The sequence below is a fragment of the Bos mutus genome, chromosome 9 (assembly GCF_027580195.1).
Source record: "Bos mutus isolate GX-2022 chromosome 9, NWIPB_WYAK_1.1, whole genome shotgun sequence".
NCBI classification, from domain to species: domain Eukaryota; kingdom Metazoa; phylum Chordata; class Mammalia; order Artiodactyla; family Bovidae; genus Bos; species Bos mutus.
Window position 1 is genome coordinate 62,544,650 of NC_091625.1, and position 18,322 is coordinate 62,562,971.

At 39.5% G+C, this 18,322-nt stretch overlaps 1 protein-coding gene across 6 annotated transcripts in view; it reads left to right on the top strand.

The window, feature by feature from the left end:
- RARS2 (arginyl-tRNA synthetase 2, mitochondrial) overlaps window positions 1-18,322 on the top strand; it is a 90,351-nt gene that overhangs the window by 50,920 nt on the left and 21,109 nt on the right. For all 6 annotated transcript variants that reach the window (XM_070376620.1, XM_070376621.1, XM_070376619.1 and 3 more), the window contains 9 exons: window positions 5,259-5,417; window positions 6,459-6,565; window positions 7,732-7,827; window positions 14,085-14,145; window positions 15,786-15,862; window positions 16,356-16,480; window positions 17,271-17,338; window positions 17,425-17,534; window positions 17,985-18,080. In XM_070376620.1, coding sequence (XP_070232721.1) covers window positions 5,259-5,417; window positions 6,459-6,565; window positions 7,732-7,827; window positions 14,085-14,145; window positions 15,786-15,862; window positions 16,356-16,480; window positions 17,271-17,338; window positions 17,425-17,534; window positions 17,985-18,080 — 899 coding nt within the window. The remainder of the gene's footprint in view (window positions 1-5,258; window positions 5,418-6,458; window positions 6,566-7,731; window positions 7,828-14,084; window positions 14,146-15,785; window positions 15,863-16,355; window positions 16,481-17,270; window positions 17,339-17,424; window positions 17,535-17,984; window positions 18,081-18,322) is intronic.

An 18,322-nucleotide genomic window follows, 5' to 3' on the forward strand; every position in this document is an offset into this window, starting at 1 on the left:
TTTCTCAAAGTAAATCAAGACTAAATCAATTCTAGACATATATAGGATTATATATGCAGTTAGTAGTTCATACTGTTTAAAGAATTGAATTCAAATGTAATCTGTTGGTTTAATCCACATTACTTTTTTCAGGGAAAATGATTGTTGTGATTGAGGTGGATTTTACTTGTTATAACAGCTACAAGAAATAGCTTTTAAATTATAAACCTGAGTCTGAACCCAGCGATCACTTTTGAGAGTGGTGGGAGCCAACTCAAGTCAGGTTTGGGGTTTTCCACCTCCCAGGTCACACAGAGGCTCTTGTGTGCATCCCAAGGGAGCTATCGAGACCTCTTCTTGGCTTCAGTGCACACTACTCGTGACTGACATGCCCAGGATCCAAGCCTACATGATGCCCTGGAGGCACCCAGCTCTGCTTGCGTGACAGACTTCACCTGGGAGGTCTTGCTGGGTCTCAGTCCCAGAGGCCCGGAGACCAGCCTCCATGTGTGGGGACACTGTGAACCACTGCCCTGTGAGGGCCTGCCGCCACCTGAGGGGCTGCCCAGCCCACACTGTCCCCAGGAGTTTTCCCCTCAGGCCCTTCTCAGTCTAGGCAATTCTCTCCTCTCTCCTGGCAACTTCCCTGCTTCACCATTGCTCGTGATGTCTTCCCCAAAGCCACATGCTTTGTCCCTCACCCTTACTCCCCTCGGACAGCGCCACAGGTCCCGTTGTTCTCTGGGTGTTCTTGGAACAAGAATGGAAATACCGAGCAAGGCCAGACTGCATGTTAAGGGCTCTGTCATCGTCTCACCCCACTGAAATGTGGGAAGAACGGGTTTTTCAGCAGAGAACAGTACTTATTAGGCATGTGCATGGTGACCCACAACAAGTCGGCAACTGCCACCCTTTGACAGAGGTGTAAGATACCATGAATGTAATTATATGTACACAGAGAATAAAAATCAGAAATTCCAGACATTAAAAGAAGATAAAGGGATGATAAAATGCTGTTTATATGCTGCTAATGATGTTCTAATGAGGAGAAGTTTGGTCATTAATTCATTAGTTACATCAAATGATTTCTTTTTTTACCTAGGAAGTTTTTACTTTTTTAACTGATATATTAAATTATAGTAACATGAATTTGAATTTCTTTGATATTTCATTTAATATTAGGAATTGGTCCCAACCAGAGAAATTTCTGATCAATACATGAAACGTTAAATGAGATTGTTTGAATTATAGTCAGGAATTTGTTATATGTTATTTTCTAAAATATGAGATCAAAATTAAATGCATTTTAAGATAGAGGACAAACGAATATTGAGATAAAAGAATCTTTAGTGTCAAAGTTATGCTAACCATCCTTAGCAGTTACTTTCAGTTTTAAAAACAAAAATAACCAGGAGTGGGGTTAGAACCCTGCGTCAAGGAATTCAGTTGTGCCTATGCGGCTCATGTATTCAAGAATCAAATTTAAGGACTGAGTGGGGAGTGAGAGGGCATTGTCTGCTACTTTAAGTTTTCACACTTATTTCTTTCATTTGGGCAGATCATCCCAAGAGCTGATTATAATTAATTAAATTAGAAATAAAATGTCATGCCTTTTGGCAATGCCAACATTTAGAAATAGAAGGAACGATTAATACTCCTTTCAGGAAGTCTCAGACATTTATTTTATTCTCTTAACTAGTAATACAGCTGGCTTTTGCAGTCTAGTAACCTAAAAGAAAAATTGCATCTCCATCCTCAAAAACACTTTTCTTCAACCATCCTCAAAAATACTTTAATTCAGCCACACTGTTACATATCAAATGCAAATTTAAAATTTCCTTTTTATTCCCTTTGAGTCTGGATCTAACCTCAGAAGGGGGCTGTCTTCAGAATACATACTTTCTGAGGGTAGTGGATTCAAAGTAACTGTAAATGGAAAAGTGTAATTTCAGAAATGCATTGTATAAATTTTACTTCAAAGGAAAAAGTTTTCTTTTCTAGTATGCTAATGAATGTTAATAGTTTTATATAGTATGCTTACAGGCAGATTGTTAAATGCTAGTTAAGGCTCTTCTATTGTTCTGTTTAATAATGTCAGTTGATTCTCAGTAATGTTTGGTTTTTCCCTACAAATTGATGAAATGCCAAGCTTGTCTTCATGAATTAGGAATGGCTTTTTGTTTTAATTATTTCTGTTTTAAATCTTAAGGAAGGGAGAAAAAGATTCTGGTGATGTTTTTCCTAAAATATTCTTATCAGTATTTTGAGTGTATATTAGATTTTTTAATGTTTGACTGTTTGAGTTTAGGATCCTAGATTTTTTTTTTTAATCTAATACCTTTCCTATTTTGAAAATAAGGATTTTTTAAAATGTATTTACTTCTAAACTGAATGTGCATGTACACACACACACCACACACACGTGTATGTGAGAGGGAGATGGAGCGAAGAGGCGCGAGAGAGACAGGGAGAGGGTGGAGATATTAATTTTGAATAACAAGCCATTTATGGATATATGTATGCCTTTACTTCTGCAGGCTGGACTGTTAAGCAGTTGTCATTGGATAGGTCATTCAAAAGTCGGGAAGTCTGCAGGTTACTGTTTTGCAGTGACTCTCTTTTTTCCTCAGTTCAATTCAGTCACTCAGTCGTGTCTGACTCTTTGCGACCCCATGAATCGCAGCACGCCAGTCTGAGTGAACTCCCGGAGTTCACTGAGGCTCACATCCATCGAGTCAGTGATGCCATCCAGCCATCTCATCCTCTGTCATCCCCTTCTCCTCCTGCCTCTGATCCCTTCCATTATCAGAGTCTTTTTCCAATGAGTCAACTCTTCGCATGAGGTGGCCAAAGTACTGGAGTTTCAGCTTCAGCATCATCCCTTCCAAAGAAATCCCAGGGCTGATCTGGGATGGACTGATCATTAGAATGGACTGGTTGGATCTCCTTGCAGTCCAAGGGACTCTCAAGAGTCTTCTCCAACACCACAGTTCAAAAGCATCAATTCTTTGGCGCTCAGCTTTCTTCACAGTCCAACTCTCACATCTGTACATGACCACAGGAAAAACCGTAGCCTTGACTAGACGGACCTTTGTTGGCAAAGTAATGTCTCTGCTTTTCAATATGCTATCTAGGTTGGTCATAACTTTTCATACCAAAAATCTTCTTTCTCTGTGTTCTGACTTATTCATAGGACCATGTAGAAATTAATTCTTTATGATAAGTATCAGGTCTCCCAAAACCACCCTCAAGTTAAAGGTTCATTGAAAGGATTCACAACACTCAGCATATGGTTGAACTCACAGCTAAGATCTGTTATAGCAAAAAGATGCCAAACAAAATCAGCAAAGGGAAAAGGCACATGGGGGCAAGTCCAGAGGAAATCAGGCCCAAGCCTCCAAGTCCTTTGCTAATAGAGTCACCCAGGATGTATTTAATTCCTGCTACAACAAATTGTGACAGCCTGTGTGAAATGTTGTCTACCAGGGAAGCTCACTGGAGGCTGATTATGTAGCCGCCCTCTGTGTAGCTAGGTACTAAAATTCCAAACTCCTGGAAGAAAAGCGGGTGTTTAGCATAAACTATATTGTTTGCACAAGCAGTTTAGAGGCACTGTGACCCACTCTTACTGGTTAGATTGGTAGGAGCATTGTCAAAATTCAAGTTCCCCAGATGGCAGCCAAGAGCTAAATTTGCAGACAACACATTTTAAGGATAGCAGTTTCTAGACCTGCTGTGTTATTAACTCTTTTCAGAGTTGGATACAACTTAGCAACTAAACAACAGCAACCTTTATTTGAAAGCACTTATTTGTTCACTTTTGCAATTCCAGTAATTAACATGAGCCATCTATGAAAGCTGAGGCCTTTTTAGCTTGAGATAAGTGTTTAATACCCTGTTCCTTTTGTTAGTAGTATCTAGTGGGTATAAGCCACATTGTTGTTGTTTAGTCTCTAAGTCATGTCTGTCTCTCTGCGACCCCATGGACTGTAACCCTCCAGGTTCCTCTGTCCATGGGATTTCCCAAACAAGAATACTGGAGCGGGTTACCATTCTCTTCTCCAGGAACTCTTCGCGACCCAGGAATCAAACCTGCATCTCCTGCATTGGCAGGTCGATTCTTTACCATTGAGCCACCTGGGAACTCATAAGCCACATTATGGTTGTCCTAAAGTAGTCTCCAGCAATAAAATCACTTTTTTTTTACCTAAGTGCTGCTACCATGATATTTTAAGAGTATGCAAGGGTTTAGAGGTCTCATATTTTTGGGTAGTTTATTTGCCAATTTTTTTTTTTATCATACTACTTTAATAGCTTGCTGGAAAAAATATGAGGATAATAAATTTATTGTTCATGTTTCACCCTGGAAGTGAGTTACAACTTGTAAATAAAATCTTTATAGTCCATAATGCATCACTTCAATATTACTTGAGCTATATTGTTGATATTTTTGTATCACTTATCAGCTTTGTATTTTAGAGACTGGAAAATGATTCTGTGAACACAAAATCCTAGCACTGGAAGAGCCCTTAATAAGCCGTCCGCCTGCACTCCCGTCACTGGGTGGGGCAGAGCTGAGCCAGCCAGGACAGATCACGCAAAAGCACACTGGAGTGAGTGCTTCCCACGGTTCTCGAGAGCCCAAGTTGGAGTATAATTAAGCTAACTATCCCAAAGGTCTTCCTATATCACCTGTTTGTTTTTTTTTTCCTGGTCTTTGCAGATTTAGAGAAGAGTTTAAAATGTTTTTCATTACTGCTAAATAACTGCTAAATCATCCTTTGGCCTTTTCTTTCCCAGATTGAACTAGTCTACTGTCTTCAGCCTTTTCTCAGAGAAGTCGCAGCAATAATAATTTCACATTTTTTTTTTTTTAAGAAGAAATGCTAGCTTAGTCTAAACCAGGCATTCTTGACCTAACAGTATATGAACTTGGATGAGAAGAAAAAAATTACGCATTATTTTCATTAACCTCAATCAGAAATTTAATGTTTTCCTCTGTTACTATATCACAAATATTTTTAAATATTTGAACATTTATATTTCAATGTGATTATTTCCTGTATTGTATAATCCTATGTATATGCATTTTGAGAACAGGTTGGTAGGGCTCACTAAGGGTCCATAGCAAAAGAAAAAGAAAAGGTTACGCTCGTGAGAAGGGCACTTGTGTAACCTTTAAATGAAAATTCTCAGGATTGTTTTGTTTTCCTCTTTTCTGTTTTGAAGATAACAGTGACTGGTAGTGTACTTCATTTAATATACTATTATGCCTTTAGGTTTATGTACAAGTTAATAAAGAAGCAGCAGACGATAAAAACGTAGCAAAATCAGCACATGAGTTCTTCCAGCGACTGGAACTAGGCGACATGCAAGCACTTGCCCTATGGCAGAAATTTCGGGACTTGAGCATAGATGAGTACATGCGGATTTACCAGGTACCCACCCACTCTCCTGCTATCCTGTCATGTAATACAGCTCTTCACTGGTACTCCTGGCTAGAAAGGTTGCTTCTGAAGCTCAGATTTGTTGTTAGTCACTGAGTTGATAGTTGGGACTCACATATTCTTCTTTGGGCTGAAAGTTAGAGCTATGAAATAAATTTTAAAAATGAACTTCACAGGCTGAATATGAAGTGATATCCTAATACTTCGTTTCAGTCTGGCATTTCTTTTCTTTCTTCTATCATCCCTTCACTTTTTCTTAACCATTGTTTCTTCTCTTGCTTCCTTAGGCATATGTGATGGCTATAAATTTGTTCATCTAATACCATGTTGGGAATGGGAGAAATACAACAGTTAGTAAAAGGCATATAAGTTCTTTTCTCATGGACTTTACATTCTCACATGGACACAGCAAGTTAAACAAATTCAAGGCAGTACAGATTAAACAAGAACTTTGAGAGTGTGTTCAGTGGTGATGCGTGCATGGAGAAAAGTGAAACAGAGGAGGGAGGATCAGATGGGCTGCCTGAGCAGGGTTTCATCAAAGAACCCACATGGCTGGAGTAAGGAAGCGAGATGAAGAACAGTAGGAACAGGGTCCAGGGGGTTGTAGAGTAGGGCAGGAGATAGGACATTTTCCAGGACTGTGCAGTGGAAATGGCTAGCTTCCTGCTGCAGCAGAAACGTCCCATATCTGTGCTGCCCACTATGGCGGCCTCCTGCCGCACGTGGCCATTGAGCGCTTTCAAGGGCTCACACTTCAGTGTGAGTAGTGTGACTCAGAAACTATTCACTTTTCTTTCATGTGCATTTGAATAACCACAGGTGCCTAGCAACTCCCCTCCCGGACAGCACAGTACCACTGTGAGGGCTTGACTGATAAGGGGGAGCCACTAGAAGGCTGGAGTGCCAGAGTGACTTAATTCTTATTTTCCCCATCTGTATGACAGACTGTAGAGCATTTTATTTTGTCTTAGGGTAAGGTAATAGGACTTGTAAGTAACTCTTTTTCCTTTTGTTTCTGAACCCTTTTAGCGTCTAGGAGTACACTTTGATGAATATTCAGGAGAATCGTTTTACCGTGAAAAATCTCAAGAAGTCTTAAAGTTGCTGGACAGTAAAGGACTCCTACAGAAAACACTGTATGATCAGGTTCCTGTTCTTTAGAAAGTTCTTTGTAGTTCTTTGAAGTTAGTATTGATGTATTCTCTCAGCAAAGACAGCAGAGTCTCGTGTGCAGCTTTCCTGGCATTTGTTATCATGCTTTTTGCCATTCAGACTAGTTTTCCACATGCTGTTTTGTGCTGCCAAAGCAAAATCCTGGTAAGCTTGGGAGAAAGACTATTATCTTGTCTTTACATATGAGGAAACAAGCACAGAAAGTGTAAAGTGATCTGTCTAAGCTCACACAAGCTGATAATGGTATAACTGGAATAGGGAAATAGAACTCTTCATACTCAACCCTGCCTCTTTAAAAAGATCCCGTCCTGTTCAAAAGGATTAAAAACAGCTTCTAAAAATAGCTATAATACAACACAAAGCTTTTGAAAGAGTAAAATGAGGAAATCAAGAAGCAGGAGCAGAAAATAATAGGAAGTCAGGAATGATATTAGTACATCATGTGACACACACTGGGATTCTGCTTCTTTGCGTACGGTAGATTTCCAATTTAGCTTTGAGCTCATCAGCCAGAGAAATGGTACTTTCATAGGAGCCCAGGCATGTGTAATAGAAGCAAACCAGTTGCTTAGATATACCATTTTTCATAGCTCCAAAGAGCAGCTTCTCTCATCATCCTTTTAAGAAAGACAAGAGGATGTGGTTCACAGCATCCTCAATAGTGTCTTTAAGGAAAATTTTTAGATCGCCATGTACAGATTCTAATTTTTGATTGGGCAGGAAAGACAGTAACACAGTTTGCTTATTTTATTACTCATAGTTTACTCTTGCATGTTAAAAACTAACCCAATATTGAGTGTTACAATAACTTGGATTTGAAGAACATGTTTCATAGGTAAACTGTAGTTGAAATCTCGTTTTCGACTCAGTGTGTTAAAGACTTTAGTTACCTCATCCAAAGCTACAGAATTTAAAAAGATAAGTAAATATTAAACCAAATACCTACTGTTAATAGTCATTCAAGTGCAGATTGCCTCCTGTTTTTCTTCATTGTTGGTTATACTGCTTATTGCTACCTAAGGAATAAAAATAGCTTCCAGTTTGCCAAAGATAAGGTTATAGATACTGTATTGTTAAAGGTCTTAATTCATTATGTTGTTTCAGAATTCCCTTTTTTTGCGTTTTCTAGAAAAGGCACTGCTGTAGTAGATCTTTCAGGGAATGGTGACCCCTCCTCAGTTTGTACTGTAATGCGAAGTGACGGGACGTCTCTGTATGCAACCAGGTTTGTGTCTTATATGAAGCTCATCAGTAGAACGTGTGATTTCATGTTCTTTGTTCTAGGATTAATGCTAAGACAAATTTTTTCATTCTCAAAACTGTTATCAAATTCTACTTTCTTAAAATCTCTTCTCATCACTCAAGATATTTTTATTGAGTTTATATTTATTGCTATTTATAGTTCCTGGAAAGGTTTAATGCCATCAGAAAAGTTAGTCGAAAACTGTTTATCATTAAACATCATAAGACTTCCAGAGATGAATACACTGTTCTACAGACTATAAAATTGAAATACCTTGTTGCCAACTATAAATATTTTATATTTGCACATTGCCAGAGTATGTATGCTATAAGGAGCTCATGTTGGCTCAGTGGTATCCTCACTCTGTAAAGATCATCTAACAGGTACATGAGTGCCAGTCCTCATTCTGATTTATGGTAAAATAGGCCATGGGGGAAGCAGGCCATGTCGCTTGTATTCTGTCATCTGTCTCCATGACCAAACCCTATGGAAAGGAGCAGTCTTTATTTACCAGGCTTCCCTGGTGGCTCAGAGGGTAAAGAATCTGCCTGCAATGCTGGAGACCTGGGTTCAGTCCCTGGGTCGGGAAGATCCCTTGGAGGAGGGCATGGCAACCCACTCCAGTATTCTATCCTGGAGAATCCCCATAGACAGAAGAGCCTGGCAGGCTACCGTCCATGGGGTCGCAAAGAGTCGGATAGATGTGACTGAGTAACTAAGTACAGCACAGGTTTATCAAGCACCCTTATTTCTGAGACAAAGCTAATAGCAAGGAGAAGACAGGACAGTAAAAAAAACCACACAAGCAAAAGACAGCCAGAATCGAGCGCTGCTGGCAGAAGGTTCTCGTGTCTCCCATCCTAGAGTCTTAGATGACAAACCACTTCTATAGCATATAGTTGTTGTTGTTAACTACCATCATTTTTTCCCCAGACAACTGTAAACAACCATCCAATACCTTACTGTCCCTTAGAAAATTCTTACTTTCTGTTACTTTTTGGCATTTCCTTTTATCAATTCCATATAATTGGACTTAGGCACCTATATATCTAAGAGGTACATTTCTTTTTCTAGATACAAAGATATATAGTAGAAATTTTTTTTTTTATGCTAGCCAATTATTGCTGGACAGATTAAATAAACCTTTGAGTAGTTGTTATAAGAAATGTGTTTACTCATAAGCAATAGGGAATTAAATCTGTTATCTTGTAATAACCTATCAGTTCAGTTAAGTTGCTCAGTCATGTCCAACTCTATGAGACCCCATGGACTGCAGCATGCCAGGCCTCCCTTCCATCACCAACTCCCGGAGTTTACTCAAACTCATGTCCATTGAGTCAGTGATGCCATCCAACCATCTCATCCTCTGTCATCCCCTTCTCCTCCTACCCTCAATCTTTCCCAGCATCAGGATCCTATCAAATGAGTCAGCTCTTTGCATCAGATAGACAAAGTATTGGAGTTTCAACTTCAACATCAGTCCTTCCAATGACTATTCAGGACTGATTTCCTTTAGGATGGACTGGTTGGACTCCTTGCTGTCCAAGGGACTCTCAAGAGTCTTCTCCAACACCACAGTTCAAAAGCATCATTTCTTCGGCACTAGCTTTCTTTACAGTCCAACTCTCACATCCATACATGACTACTGGAAAAACCATAGCCTTGACTAGACCAACCTTTGTTGGCAAAGTAATGTCTCTGCTTTTTAATGTGCTGTCTAGGTTGATCATAACTTTTCTTCCAGTGAGTAAGTGTCTTTTAATTTCATGGCTGCAGTCACCATCTGCAGTGATTTTGGAGCCCCCCAAAATAAAGTCAGCCACTGTTTCCACTGTTTCCCCATCTATTTCCCATGAAGTAATGGGACCAGATGCCATGATCTTCGTTTTCTGAATGTTGAGTTTTAAGCCAACTTTTTCACTCTCCTCTTTCAGTTTCATCAAGAGGCTTTTAGTTCTTCTTCACTTTCTGCCATAAGGGTGGTGTCATCTGCATATCTGAGGTTATTGATATTTCTCCCAGCAATCTTGATCCAGCTTGTGCTTCATCCAGCCCAGCATTTCTTATGATGTACTCTGCATATAAGTTAAATAAGCAGGGTGACAATACACAGCCTTGACGTACTCCTTTCCCAATTTGGAACCAACCTGTTGCTCATTTCCAGTTCTAACTGTTGCTTCCTGACTTGCATACCAATTTCTCAAGAGTTAGGTCAGGTGGTCTGGTATTCACATTTCTTTCAGAATTTTCCACAGTTATGTGATCCACACAATCAAAGGCTTTGGCATAGTCAATAAAGCAGAAGTAGATGTTTTTCTGGAACTCTCTTGCTTTTTCGATGACCCAGCAGATGTTGGCAATTTGGTCTCTGGTTCCTCTGCCTTTTCTAAAACCAGCTTGTACATCTGGAAATTCACAGTTCATGTATTGTTGAAGCCTGGCTTGGAGAATTTTAAGCATTACTTTACTAGCATGTGAGATGAGTGAAATTGTGTGGTAGTTTGAGCATTCTTTGGCATTGCCTTTCTTTGGGATTGGAATGAAAACTGACCTTTCCCAGTCTGTGGCCACTGCTGAGTTTTCCAAATTTGCTGGCATATTGAGTGCAGCACTTTCACAGCATCATCTTTTAGGATTTGAAATAGCTCAACTGGAATTCCATCACCTCCACTAGCTTTGTTCATTGTGATGCTTCCTAAGGCCCACTTTACTTCACATTCCAGGATGTCTGACTCTAGGTGAGTGATCACACCATTGTGATTATCTGGGTCATGAAGATCTTTTTTGTACAGTTCTTCTGTGTATTCTTGCCACCTCTTCTTAATATCTTCTGCTTCTCGTAGGTCCATACCATTTCTGTCCTGTATTGAGCCTATCCTTGCATGAAATGTTCCCCAGAGATCTCTAGTCTTTCCCATTCTTCGTTTTCCTCTATTTCTTTGCACTGATCACTGAGGAAGGCTTATCTCTCCTTGGTATTCTTTGGAATTCTTCATTCAAATGGGTATATCTTTCCTTTTCGCTTCTCTTCTTTTCACAGCTATTTGTAAGGCCTCCTCAGACAGCCATTTTGCTTTTTTGCATTTCTTTTTCTTGGGGATGGTCTTGCTCCCTATCTCCTGTACAATGTCATGAACATCTGTCCATAGTTCATCAGGCACTCTATCAGCTTCAGTCCGTTAATTCTATTTCTCACTTCCACTGTATAATTGTAAAGGATTTGATTTAGGTCATACCTGGATGACCTAGTGGTTTTCCCTACTTTCTTCAATTTAAGTCTGAATTTGGCAATAAGGAGTTCATGATCTGAGCTACAGTCAGCTCCTGGTCTTGTTTTGTTGACTGTATAGAGTTTCTCCATCTTTGGCTGCAAAGAGTATAATCAATCTGATTTCGGTGTTGACCATCTGGTGATGTCCATGTGTAGAGTCTTCTCTTGTGTTGTTGGAAGAGGGTATTTGCTATGACCAGTGCATTCTCTCGGCAAAACTCTGTTAGCCTTTGCCCTGCTTCATTCCGTATTCCAAGGCCAAATTTGCCAGATGTTTCTTGACTTCCTACTTTTGCATCCAGTCCCCTATAATGAAAAGGATATCTTTTTTTGGGTGTTACTTCTAATCGGTCTTGTAGGTCTTCATAGAACCATTCAACTTCAGCTTCTTCAGCATTTCTGGTCAGGGCAGAGACTTGGATTACTGTGATATTGAATGGTTTGCCATGGAAATGAACAGAGATCATTCTGTCATTTTTGATATTGCATCCAAGTACTGCATTTCGGGCTCTTTTGTTGACTGTGATGGCTACTCCATTTCTTCTAAGGGATTCCTGCCCACCGTAGTAGATATAATGGTCATCTGAGTTAAATTCACCCATTCCAGTCCGTTTTAGTTCACTGATTCCTAAAATGTCGACATTCACTCTTGCCATCTCCTGTTTGACCACTTCCAGTTTGCCTTGATTCATGGACCTAACATTCCAGGTTCCTATACAATATTGCTCTTTACAGCATCAGACCTTACTTCCATCACCAGTCACATCCACGACTGGGTGTTGTTTTTGCTTTGGCTCCGTCTCTTCATTCTTTCTGGAGTTGTTTCTCCACTCATCTGGACTATATTCTTCACGAATATGAATTCCTATGCTGTACATCTGAAACTAATACAGTATTGCAAGTCCACTATCAAATAAAAAAGAAAGAAATGTGTCCACTCAGAATGGAGACTCTGTAACTATTCTTATCTGATATCTTTTGCAGAGCTATCATTAGGTCCAGATTTTTCTGTGTATTTATCTTAATACCTGTACTTTCCACTTTTTCTTTGGGAGAATAACTATCTTTTTGCCAGATGTAGAAATGTTTGATTTTTCACCTTGCTCTAATTTCAGTTGTTTCTGCCCCTTGATGGTTTCCTTATAGAATAAAACTATGTGTGTGCATGTGAGTTAAAGGAATTGTTGTAACAGACAAACGAAAGTACAGGATGATACCAACAAGAGCACAGAGTGAGACTAGAGACCTGAATTTTTGTTCTGAGACCGTAATCATCAATCACTTAACTTCTCTGGGCCATGATTCCCTACTTGGTGAAAAGAGACCTGAACTAAATGACCTGGCATTTCTTTCAGCTTTCAAATCCAAATTCTACAAACTCAGCCTAGGACTTTTTCTTACATTCATCTCTTTTTTTCATTGGATCAAAAAGTTTCTCTTTATTTTTGTCCTTGAGTCAAATAGAAAAATATAATGGAGGTGTATATTTATGACTTCATTTTGGGGATAATCTATATCACTGTTTTACAACCATCTTTTATTATAACCCTTCTCAAGAGCCTTTTTAGCCATATTTTTCTTTGTGCCCACCCTCTTGAAATTTTAACACCACATATTTGTCTGGATTATATACATATGTGTTTTATACATATGTAAGTATTTTTTTTGGCCCCTCACAAGACAGTTTTTACCTCCATTCAGGATGCATGCTCTATTTTATCAGGAGCATGAGGTGAGTACAAAATGATTCTTCCAGCATCATGTAGTGTTAAGCAAAAATATCTTTAATTTTTTTTCTTGCAGTTTACTGAGATACAATTGGCATACACCGCTGTGTAAGTTTAAGGTATACAGCCTAATGACTTACTTATATATATCATGAAATGTTTATCAGAGTAGACTTAGTGAACATCCATCATTTCATGTAGATAACAAAACTAAAGAAATAGGAAAATTTTTTTCCTTGTGATAAGAACTGTTAGGATTTACTCTCTTAACAACTTCATTATGTAAAATATGGCAGTGTGAATTTCCCATTTTGTACATTATATCCCTAGTTCTTAAATTTATCTTTTACCTGTGAGTTTATACCTTTTGACTACCATTACCCAATTCTACTCCCCCATCCCTTCCCTCTGAAATTCTGCAAATCTGATCTCTTTTTCTGTGAGTTTGTTTTTTTAATTGTAATTGACCTACTACACTGTTAGTTCCCAGTTCACAGCAGTGTAAGTGATTTTGTTTTTCTATATATTCAAAATGATCACCATGGTAAGTCTAGGTACAATATGTCACCGTATAAGATACTACTTAGTTATTGACTGTATTCCCCATAAGGTAATTAAAATAATTTTTAAGTTCAATATTTAAATAATGTTTACTTAAAATTTCATAGTTTATGAGTTTGTTACTCTTAATATTTCATACTGTGTGCAAACTGGATACTTAACCAGAGATAAGTAGAATTTTAGTCAAAGAATTTATGGTATTTTTCAAATACTTTAGAAAATATTGCTTATGAGTGATCCAAGGCTTTGGAAGAGTGGCTAGAAGATACCTGTTCAGGTGTTGTATCACCTATGCTTTAAATAAGTTCTTTAGGAAAGCATATTGCAGAACAGTGATAGGAGGGCGATTCTTCACAGTAAAGGCTTAACAAATCATAAAGCATTTACCTAGAAACGCTTTGCCTAGAGCTATTTAGTTATTATCACTACTTGTCCCAGAGCTTTTATTTATTTTTTATCTTTTCACAGCACTTTCATAATTCTTTTCCCAAAGCTGATTGTGTTATTAATTGCTTTGTAGCTAAGCATGGTATTGGGATTATAGAAGCATGGGGCCTATACCTGAGGCTGAGGAATAACAGTAGCTCTTAATTAGAAAACTTTCATTACTATTAAATAGGTGAAACAAATTATTACCCAGATCTGCATAGTAACTTAATCTACGGCCATTTTTTTTTCAGAGATCTTGCAGCTGCTATAGATCGAATGGAAAAGTATAATTTTGATAAAATGATCTATGTGGTAAGTAATCACAGTAAAAAACAAAAGGTTATGATGCCTGCCTCATGAAAACTGCAAAGATAGAAACTGAAAGCCTTGTTGAAAAACTATGCAAAAATAATTTGTCAAACTATAGAAAGAATTCAGTGGTAAGTGTATTTACGGTGGCAACCACTATGTTTAAAAAAAACTTTAAAAATGAAAGAGTTCACATTGCTTCATATTAAAAGAAAATTACACAAAAGAATGGTTATGTGTAATGAATATGTATGTGTCATAATGCATTTTTTAAAAATAACTTTTTACTTTAAATATTTTAGGACTCACAAGTTTCAGAATAGTACAGTTTCCATATTACCTTCTGGAGAAGGCAGTGGCACCCCACTGCAGTACTCTTGCCTGGAAAATCCCATGGATGGAGGAGCCTGGTGGGCTGGAGTCCATGGAGTCGCTAAGAGTTGGACACGACTGAGCGACTTCACTTTCCCTTTTCACTTTCATGCATTGGAGAAGGACATGGCAATCCACTCCAGTGTTCTTGCCTGGAGAATCCCAGGGACGGGGGAGCCTGGTGGGCTGACGTCTATGGGGTCACACAGTCAGACACAACTGAAGCGACTTAGCAGCAGCAGCAGCATATTACTTTTAGTCTTCCTTAAAGATACCAGGAAACTAACATTGGTAGAGACCCTAATTAAATTTCACCAATATTTATAGACACTGGTGTTAGGGCCTGGATTGTGGAAGGATGGGGGGATGGTTATGAAATTTTATCACATGTATGTTCAGGTAACCTTCACCACATTCATAATACAGAACTGTGCCATCACAAAACAACTTCGTTTATGGCAACCACTTAGTAATTATGCCTTCCCCCAACCCTCATCCCTGGCAGCCACTGCCCTGTTCTTCATCATATAATTTTGTCACTTTGAGAATGTTCCATAAATGGATTCACACTAGGTAACCTTTTGAGATTGGCTCTTTTCACTCAGTATAATGAATGCCCTTGAGATCCACCCAAACTTGCATATGTCAGTGGTTTATTCCTTTTATGCTGAGTAATATTCTAGTCTCCTCTTCCCTTCCTTTCTTTCCATGTGAAACCTTCCTTTCTCCTAAGGGGGAAAAATTGCTATTAAATATCTTTTTAGTGCTTAGTTCTGGCCTTCTTGGAGATAAAGGTCACAATAGCTGAGAAAGGAGTAATTTGGGTATAATACTCAGTGCAGTGCTGCAGCTCCTCCTGCTCTTGTAGAGCACTCTGCTTAGACATTCTTCCAGTGGCATCCTCTTCATATGTTTATTTAAAACTGATCCATTGATAAGGACTCTAGTCTGTCAAAACTCAAATATTTTAATATGATTTATGTCCAATGTATTGTAGATTCAATGGGCTCCCCTGGTGACTCAGTTGTAAAGAATCCACCTGCCAATGCCAGAGACGTGGGTTTGATCCCTTAGGTCTGGAAGATCAACTGGAGAAGGAAATGGCAACCTACTCCAGTATTCTTGCCTGGGAAATCCCATGGACCGAGGACCATGGTAGGCTACAGTACATAGGGCTGCAAAGAGTTGGACACAACTTAGCAGCTAAACAACAACACTGTAGATTTAACTTATCACTGTTCTTTTATTTAAATACACTTTTTTTTCTCAAGACAGATAAAGGGCAAAAAAAGCATTTTCAGCAAGTGTTCCAGATGCTGCAGATCATGGGATATGACTGGGCAGAAAGGTACAGTCTGTGTGATTCTAAATTGCCTTCTCAAGAGCATTCAGCTGTTGCTAGGTCAGCCATGTCCAAAAATGTACCAGGTTGATAAAGATTTTCATTCAGACTTTACTTTCTTGTTTCAAGCTGTTAGTGTGGAAAAACATTTGTTCTTTGCACTTAGTTTTGCAGGGTTATATTAATTTCTGTTGTCTAAACATTTAATAAATGGTTTTATTAGATGACTGCTCTCAATGGCTTGATTTTCAAAATGCTTAATTCTCATCTCCTTTTTTTCATAAAGGCAACTAACAGTCTAATCATATCCTGTGACTATGAAGTGAGGTTGTGTGTTTAACGTCTTCTGTGGCACACAACACATCACAGCATGTTTCACTTTTTATTAATCACAGGAGTTAAAAGTTCAAACTGTTCTCTGTAAGTGTCTTGTTACTTGCTTTGATCAGCAGCTCCTTTTCAGTTTTCAGGGAACTAAATGCCTGCTGTTCCATTTCAGGTGCCAGCACGTGCCCTTTGGGGTAGTGCAGGGAATGAAAACTCGGAGAGGAGATGTTACTTTTCTGGAAGATGTTCTAAATGAGATTCGATTGAGGATGCTACAGAACATGGCTTCTATTAAGAGTAAATTCATTGTTTTGTTACAGGCATAACTTACGTCCACTCTTAGTTTTGCTGGACTTCTTGTGCAGTGTGATTTATTCTGACCATCCCTCCTTGGAACTTTCACTAACCTTGTCAAAAATAGCTTCACTAATTCAGGGTGCTAGGGTTTGGTGCTTGCTACTTGGCTGTGGCTTGGTCCAATAACGTGAATCGATACACCCTGAGCCTCTTTGCCCAGGCAGCTCCAGCATCGTCACTCCACAGCTGGACTGGTTATGCAGAGTTCCTGTATTCCATAATTGAAGCGAGTCACAAGTCCTCATGGCTTTGTGTAAGCTTCACCCTTGGAAAAAGAAGTAACAGAAGTAAAGAAGTCTACTGTCTTATATGGGATATTTGTAAGGAAAATCATGTCTCTTCCCTTTTAATGAAGGCTTGGGAAACATCATTAGCAAAGTTAAGTCCGCCCAAATAGGCAAGTAAAGTACCCACTGTGCACCTGTTTGTTCCTGATGCTGTCCACATACGTTTGGGCAGGTTTCCCCAGGTGGCGCTAGTGGGAAAGAACCGCCTGCCAATATAAGAGACAGAGGTTTAATCCCTGGGTTGGGAAGATCCCCTGGAGAAGGGAATGGCTACCCACCCCAGTATTCTTGCCTGGAGAATCGCATGGACAGGCTACAGTCACAGGGTTGCAAAGAGTTGGACACAACTGAAGCAACTTAGCACACACAACACATCTCCACTTCAATCCTGGGTTTTGTACAGTTTCACGCAAGGTGAAAGTAGCTACCTTTGTCTGTTTCAGCGACCAAAGAGCTGGAGAATCCCGAGGAGACAGCAGAGCAGGTGGGACTTGCAGCCCTCATCATTCAGGTCTGTGAAAACTGCTTCCTGGGAGGGAGGGCCTTTGATTTGGTGCTGCAACAACTCCTCACACTGAAGATTTCCTGTCGCTTTAGGACTTCAGAGGTTTCCTGCTGTCTGACTATCAGTTCAGCTGGGATCGTGTTTTCCAGAGCCGCGGGGACACGGGCGTCTTCCTGCAGTACACACACGCCCGCCTCCACAGGTGACAAGGGGCTGCAGGGAAATACAGGACGGCTCTGGCCTTCTCAGGGTGAGGCCTGGGTGGAGTGATTCGAAGACCAAAGGCTCTGTTTTCTGCACTTCTCCAACATCTAACATTCAAAGCTAGGTGAAGTCTGGTGGACCTCCTATTATGTTTGATCTTGAGGGCGTTTTTGAACGTTTATTTATTGCGTACCTGTATAACAATGCTTTTCTGTGTATTACCTTATTTAGCACTCAGAATAATCCCGCCAAGGAATATACTCCATTTTCAGATGAAGAAACAGATTTAGGAAAAATTGAGGCATCGAGTCAAATGCTGTTAGCTTCCAAGTCTAGAACAGATTAAGGAGGGTGAGGGTATGCATGCTGGGAAGATGTTCCTTATTTGCAACTATTCGTAGCCCAGCTGACTTGCTTAATTCTTTGTTGTGTTTAAACTTGACAACAGTCTGGAAGAGACTTTTGGATGCGGTTATCTCAATGACTTCAACACCGCCTGCTTACAGGAGCCACAATCTGTTTCCATTCTCCAGCATCTTCTCAGGTATGGTGTCCTAACAAGATCCAGTCTGCTGCTTCCCCGTGAAGGGACTGTTCTCATTTGCTGACCACTGAGGTGAACAGACCAGTGACTGTAGACAGCACTTCTCCAAAGATGTGACCAAAAAGTGAATGCCTACCCTTTGAGAGCAGACAGAGGGCATGCTCACGGCTGATCCTGAGGCTTTAAAAACAGTATCACCATTAAATTAGCCCAGATGCCTAACATCCTTCAGATCAAAGTGT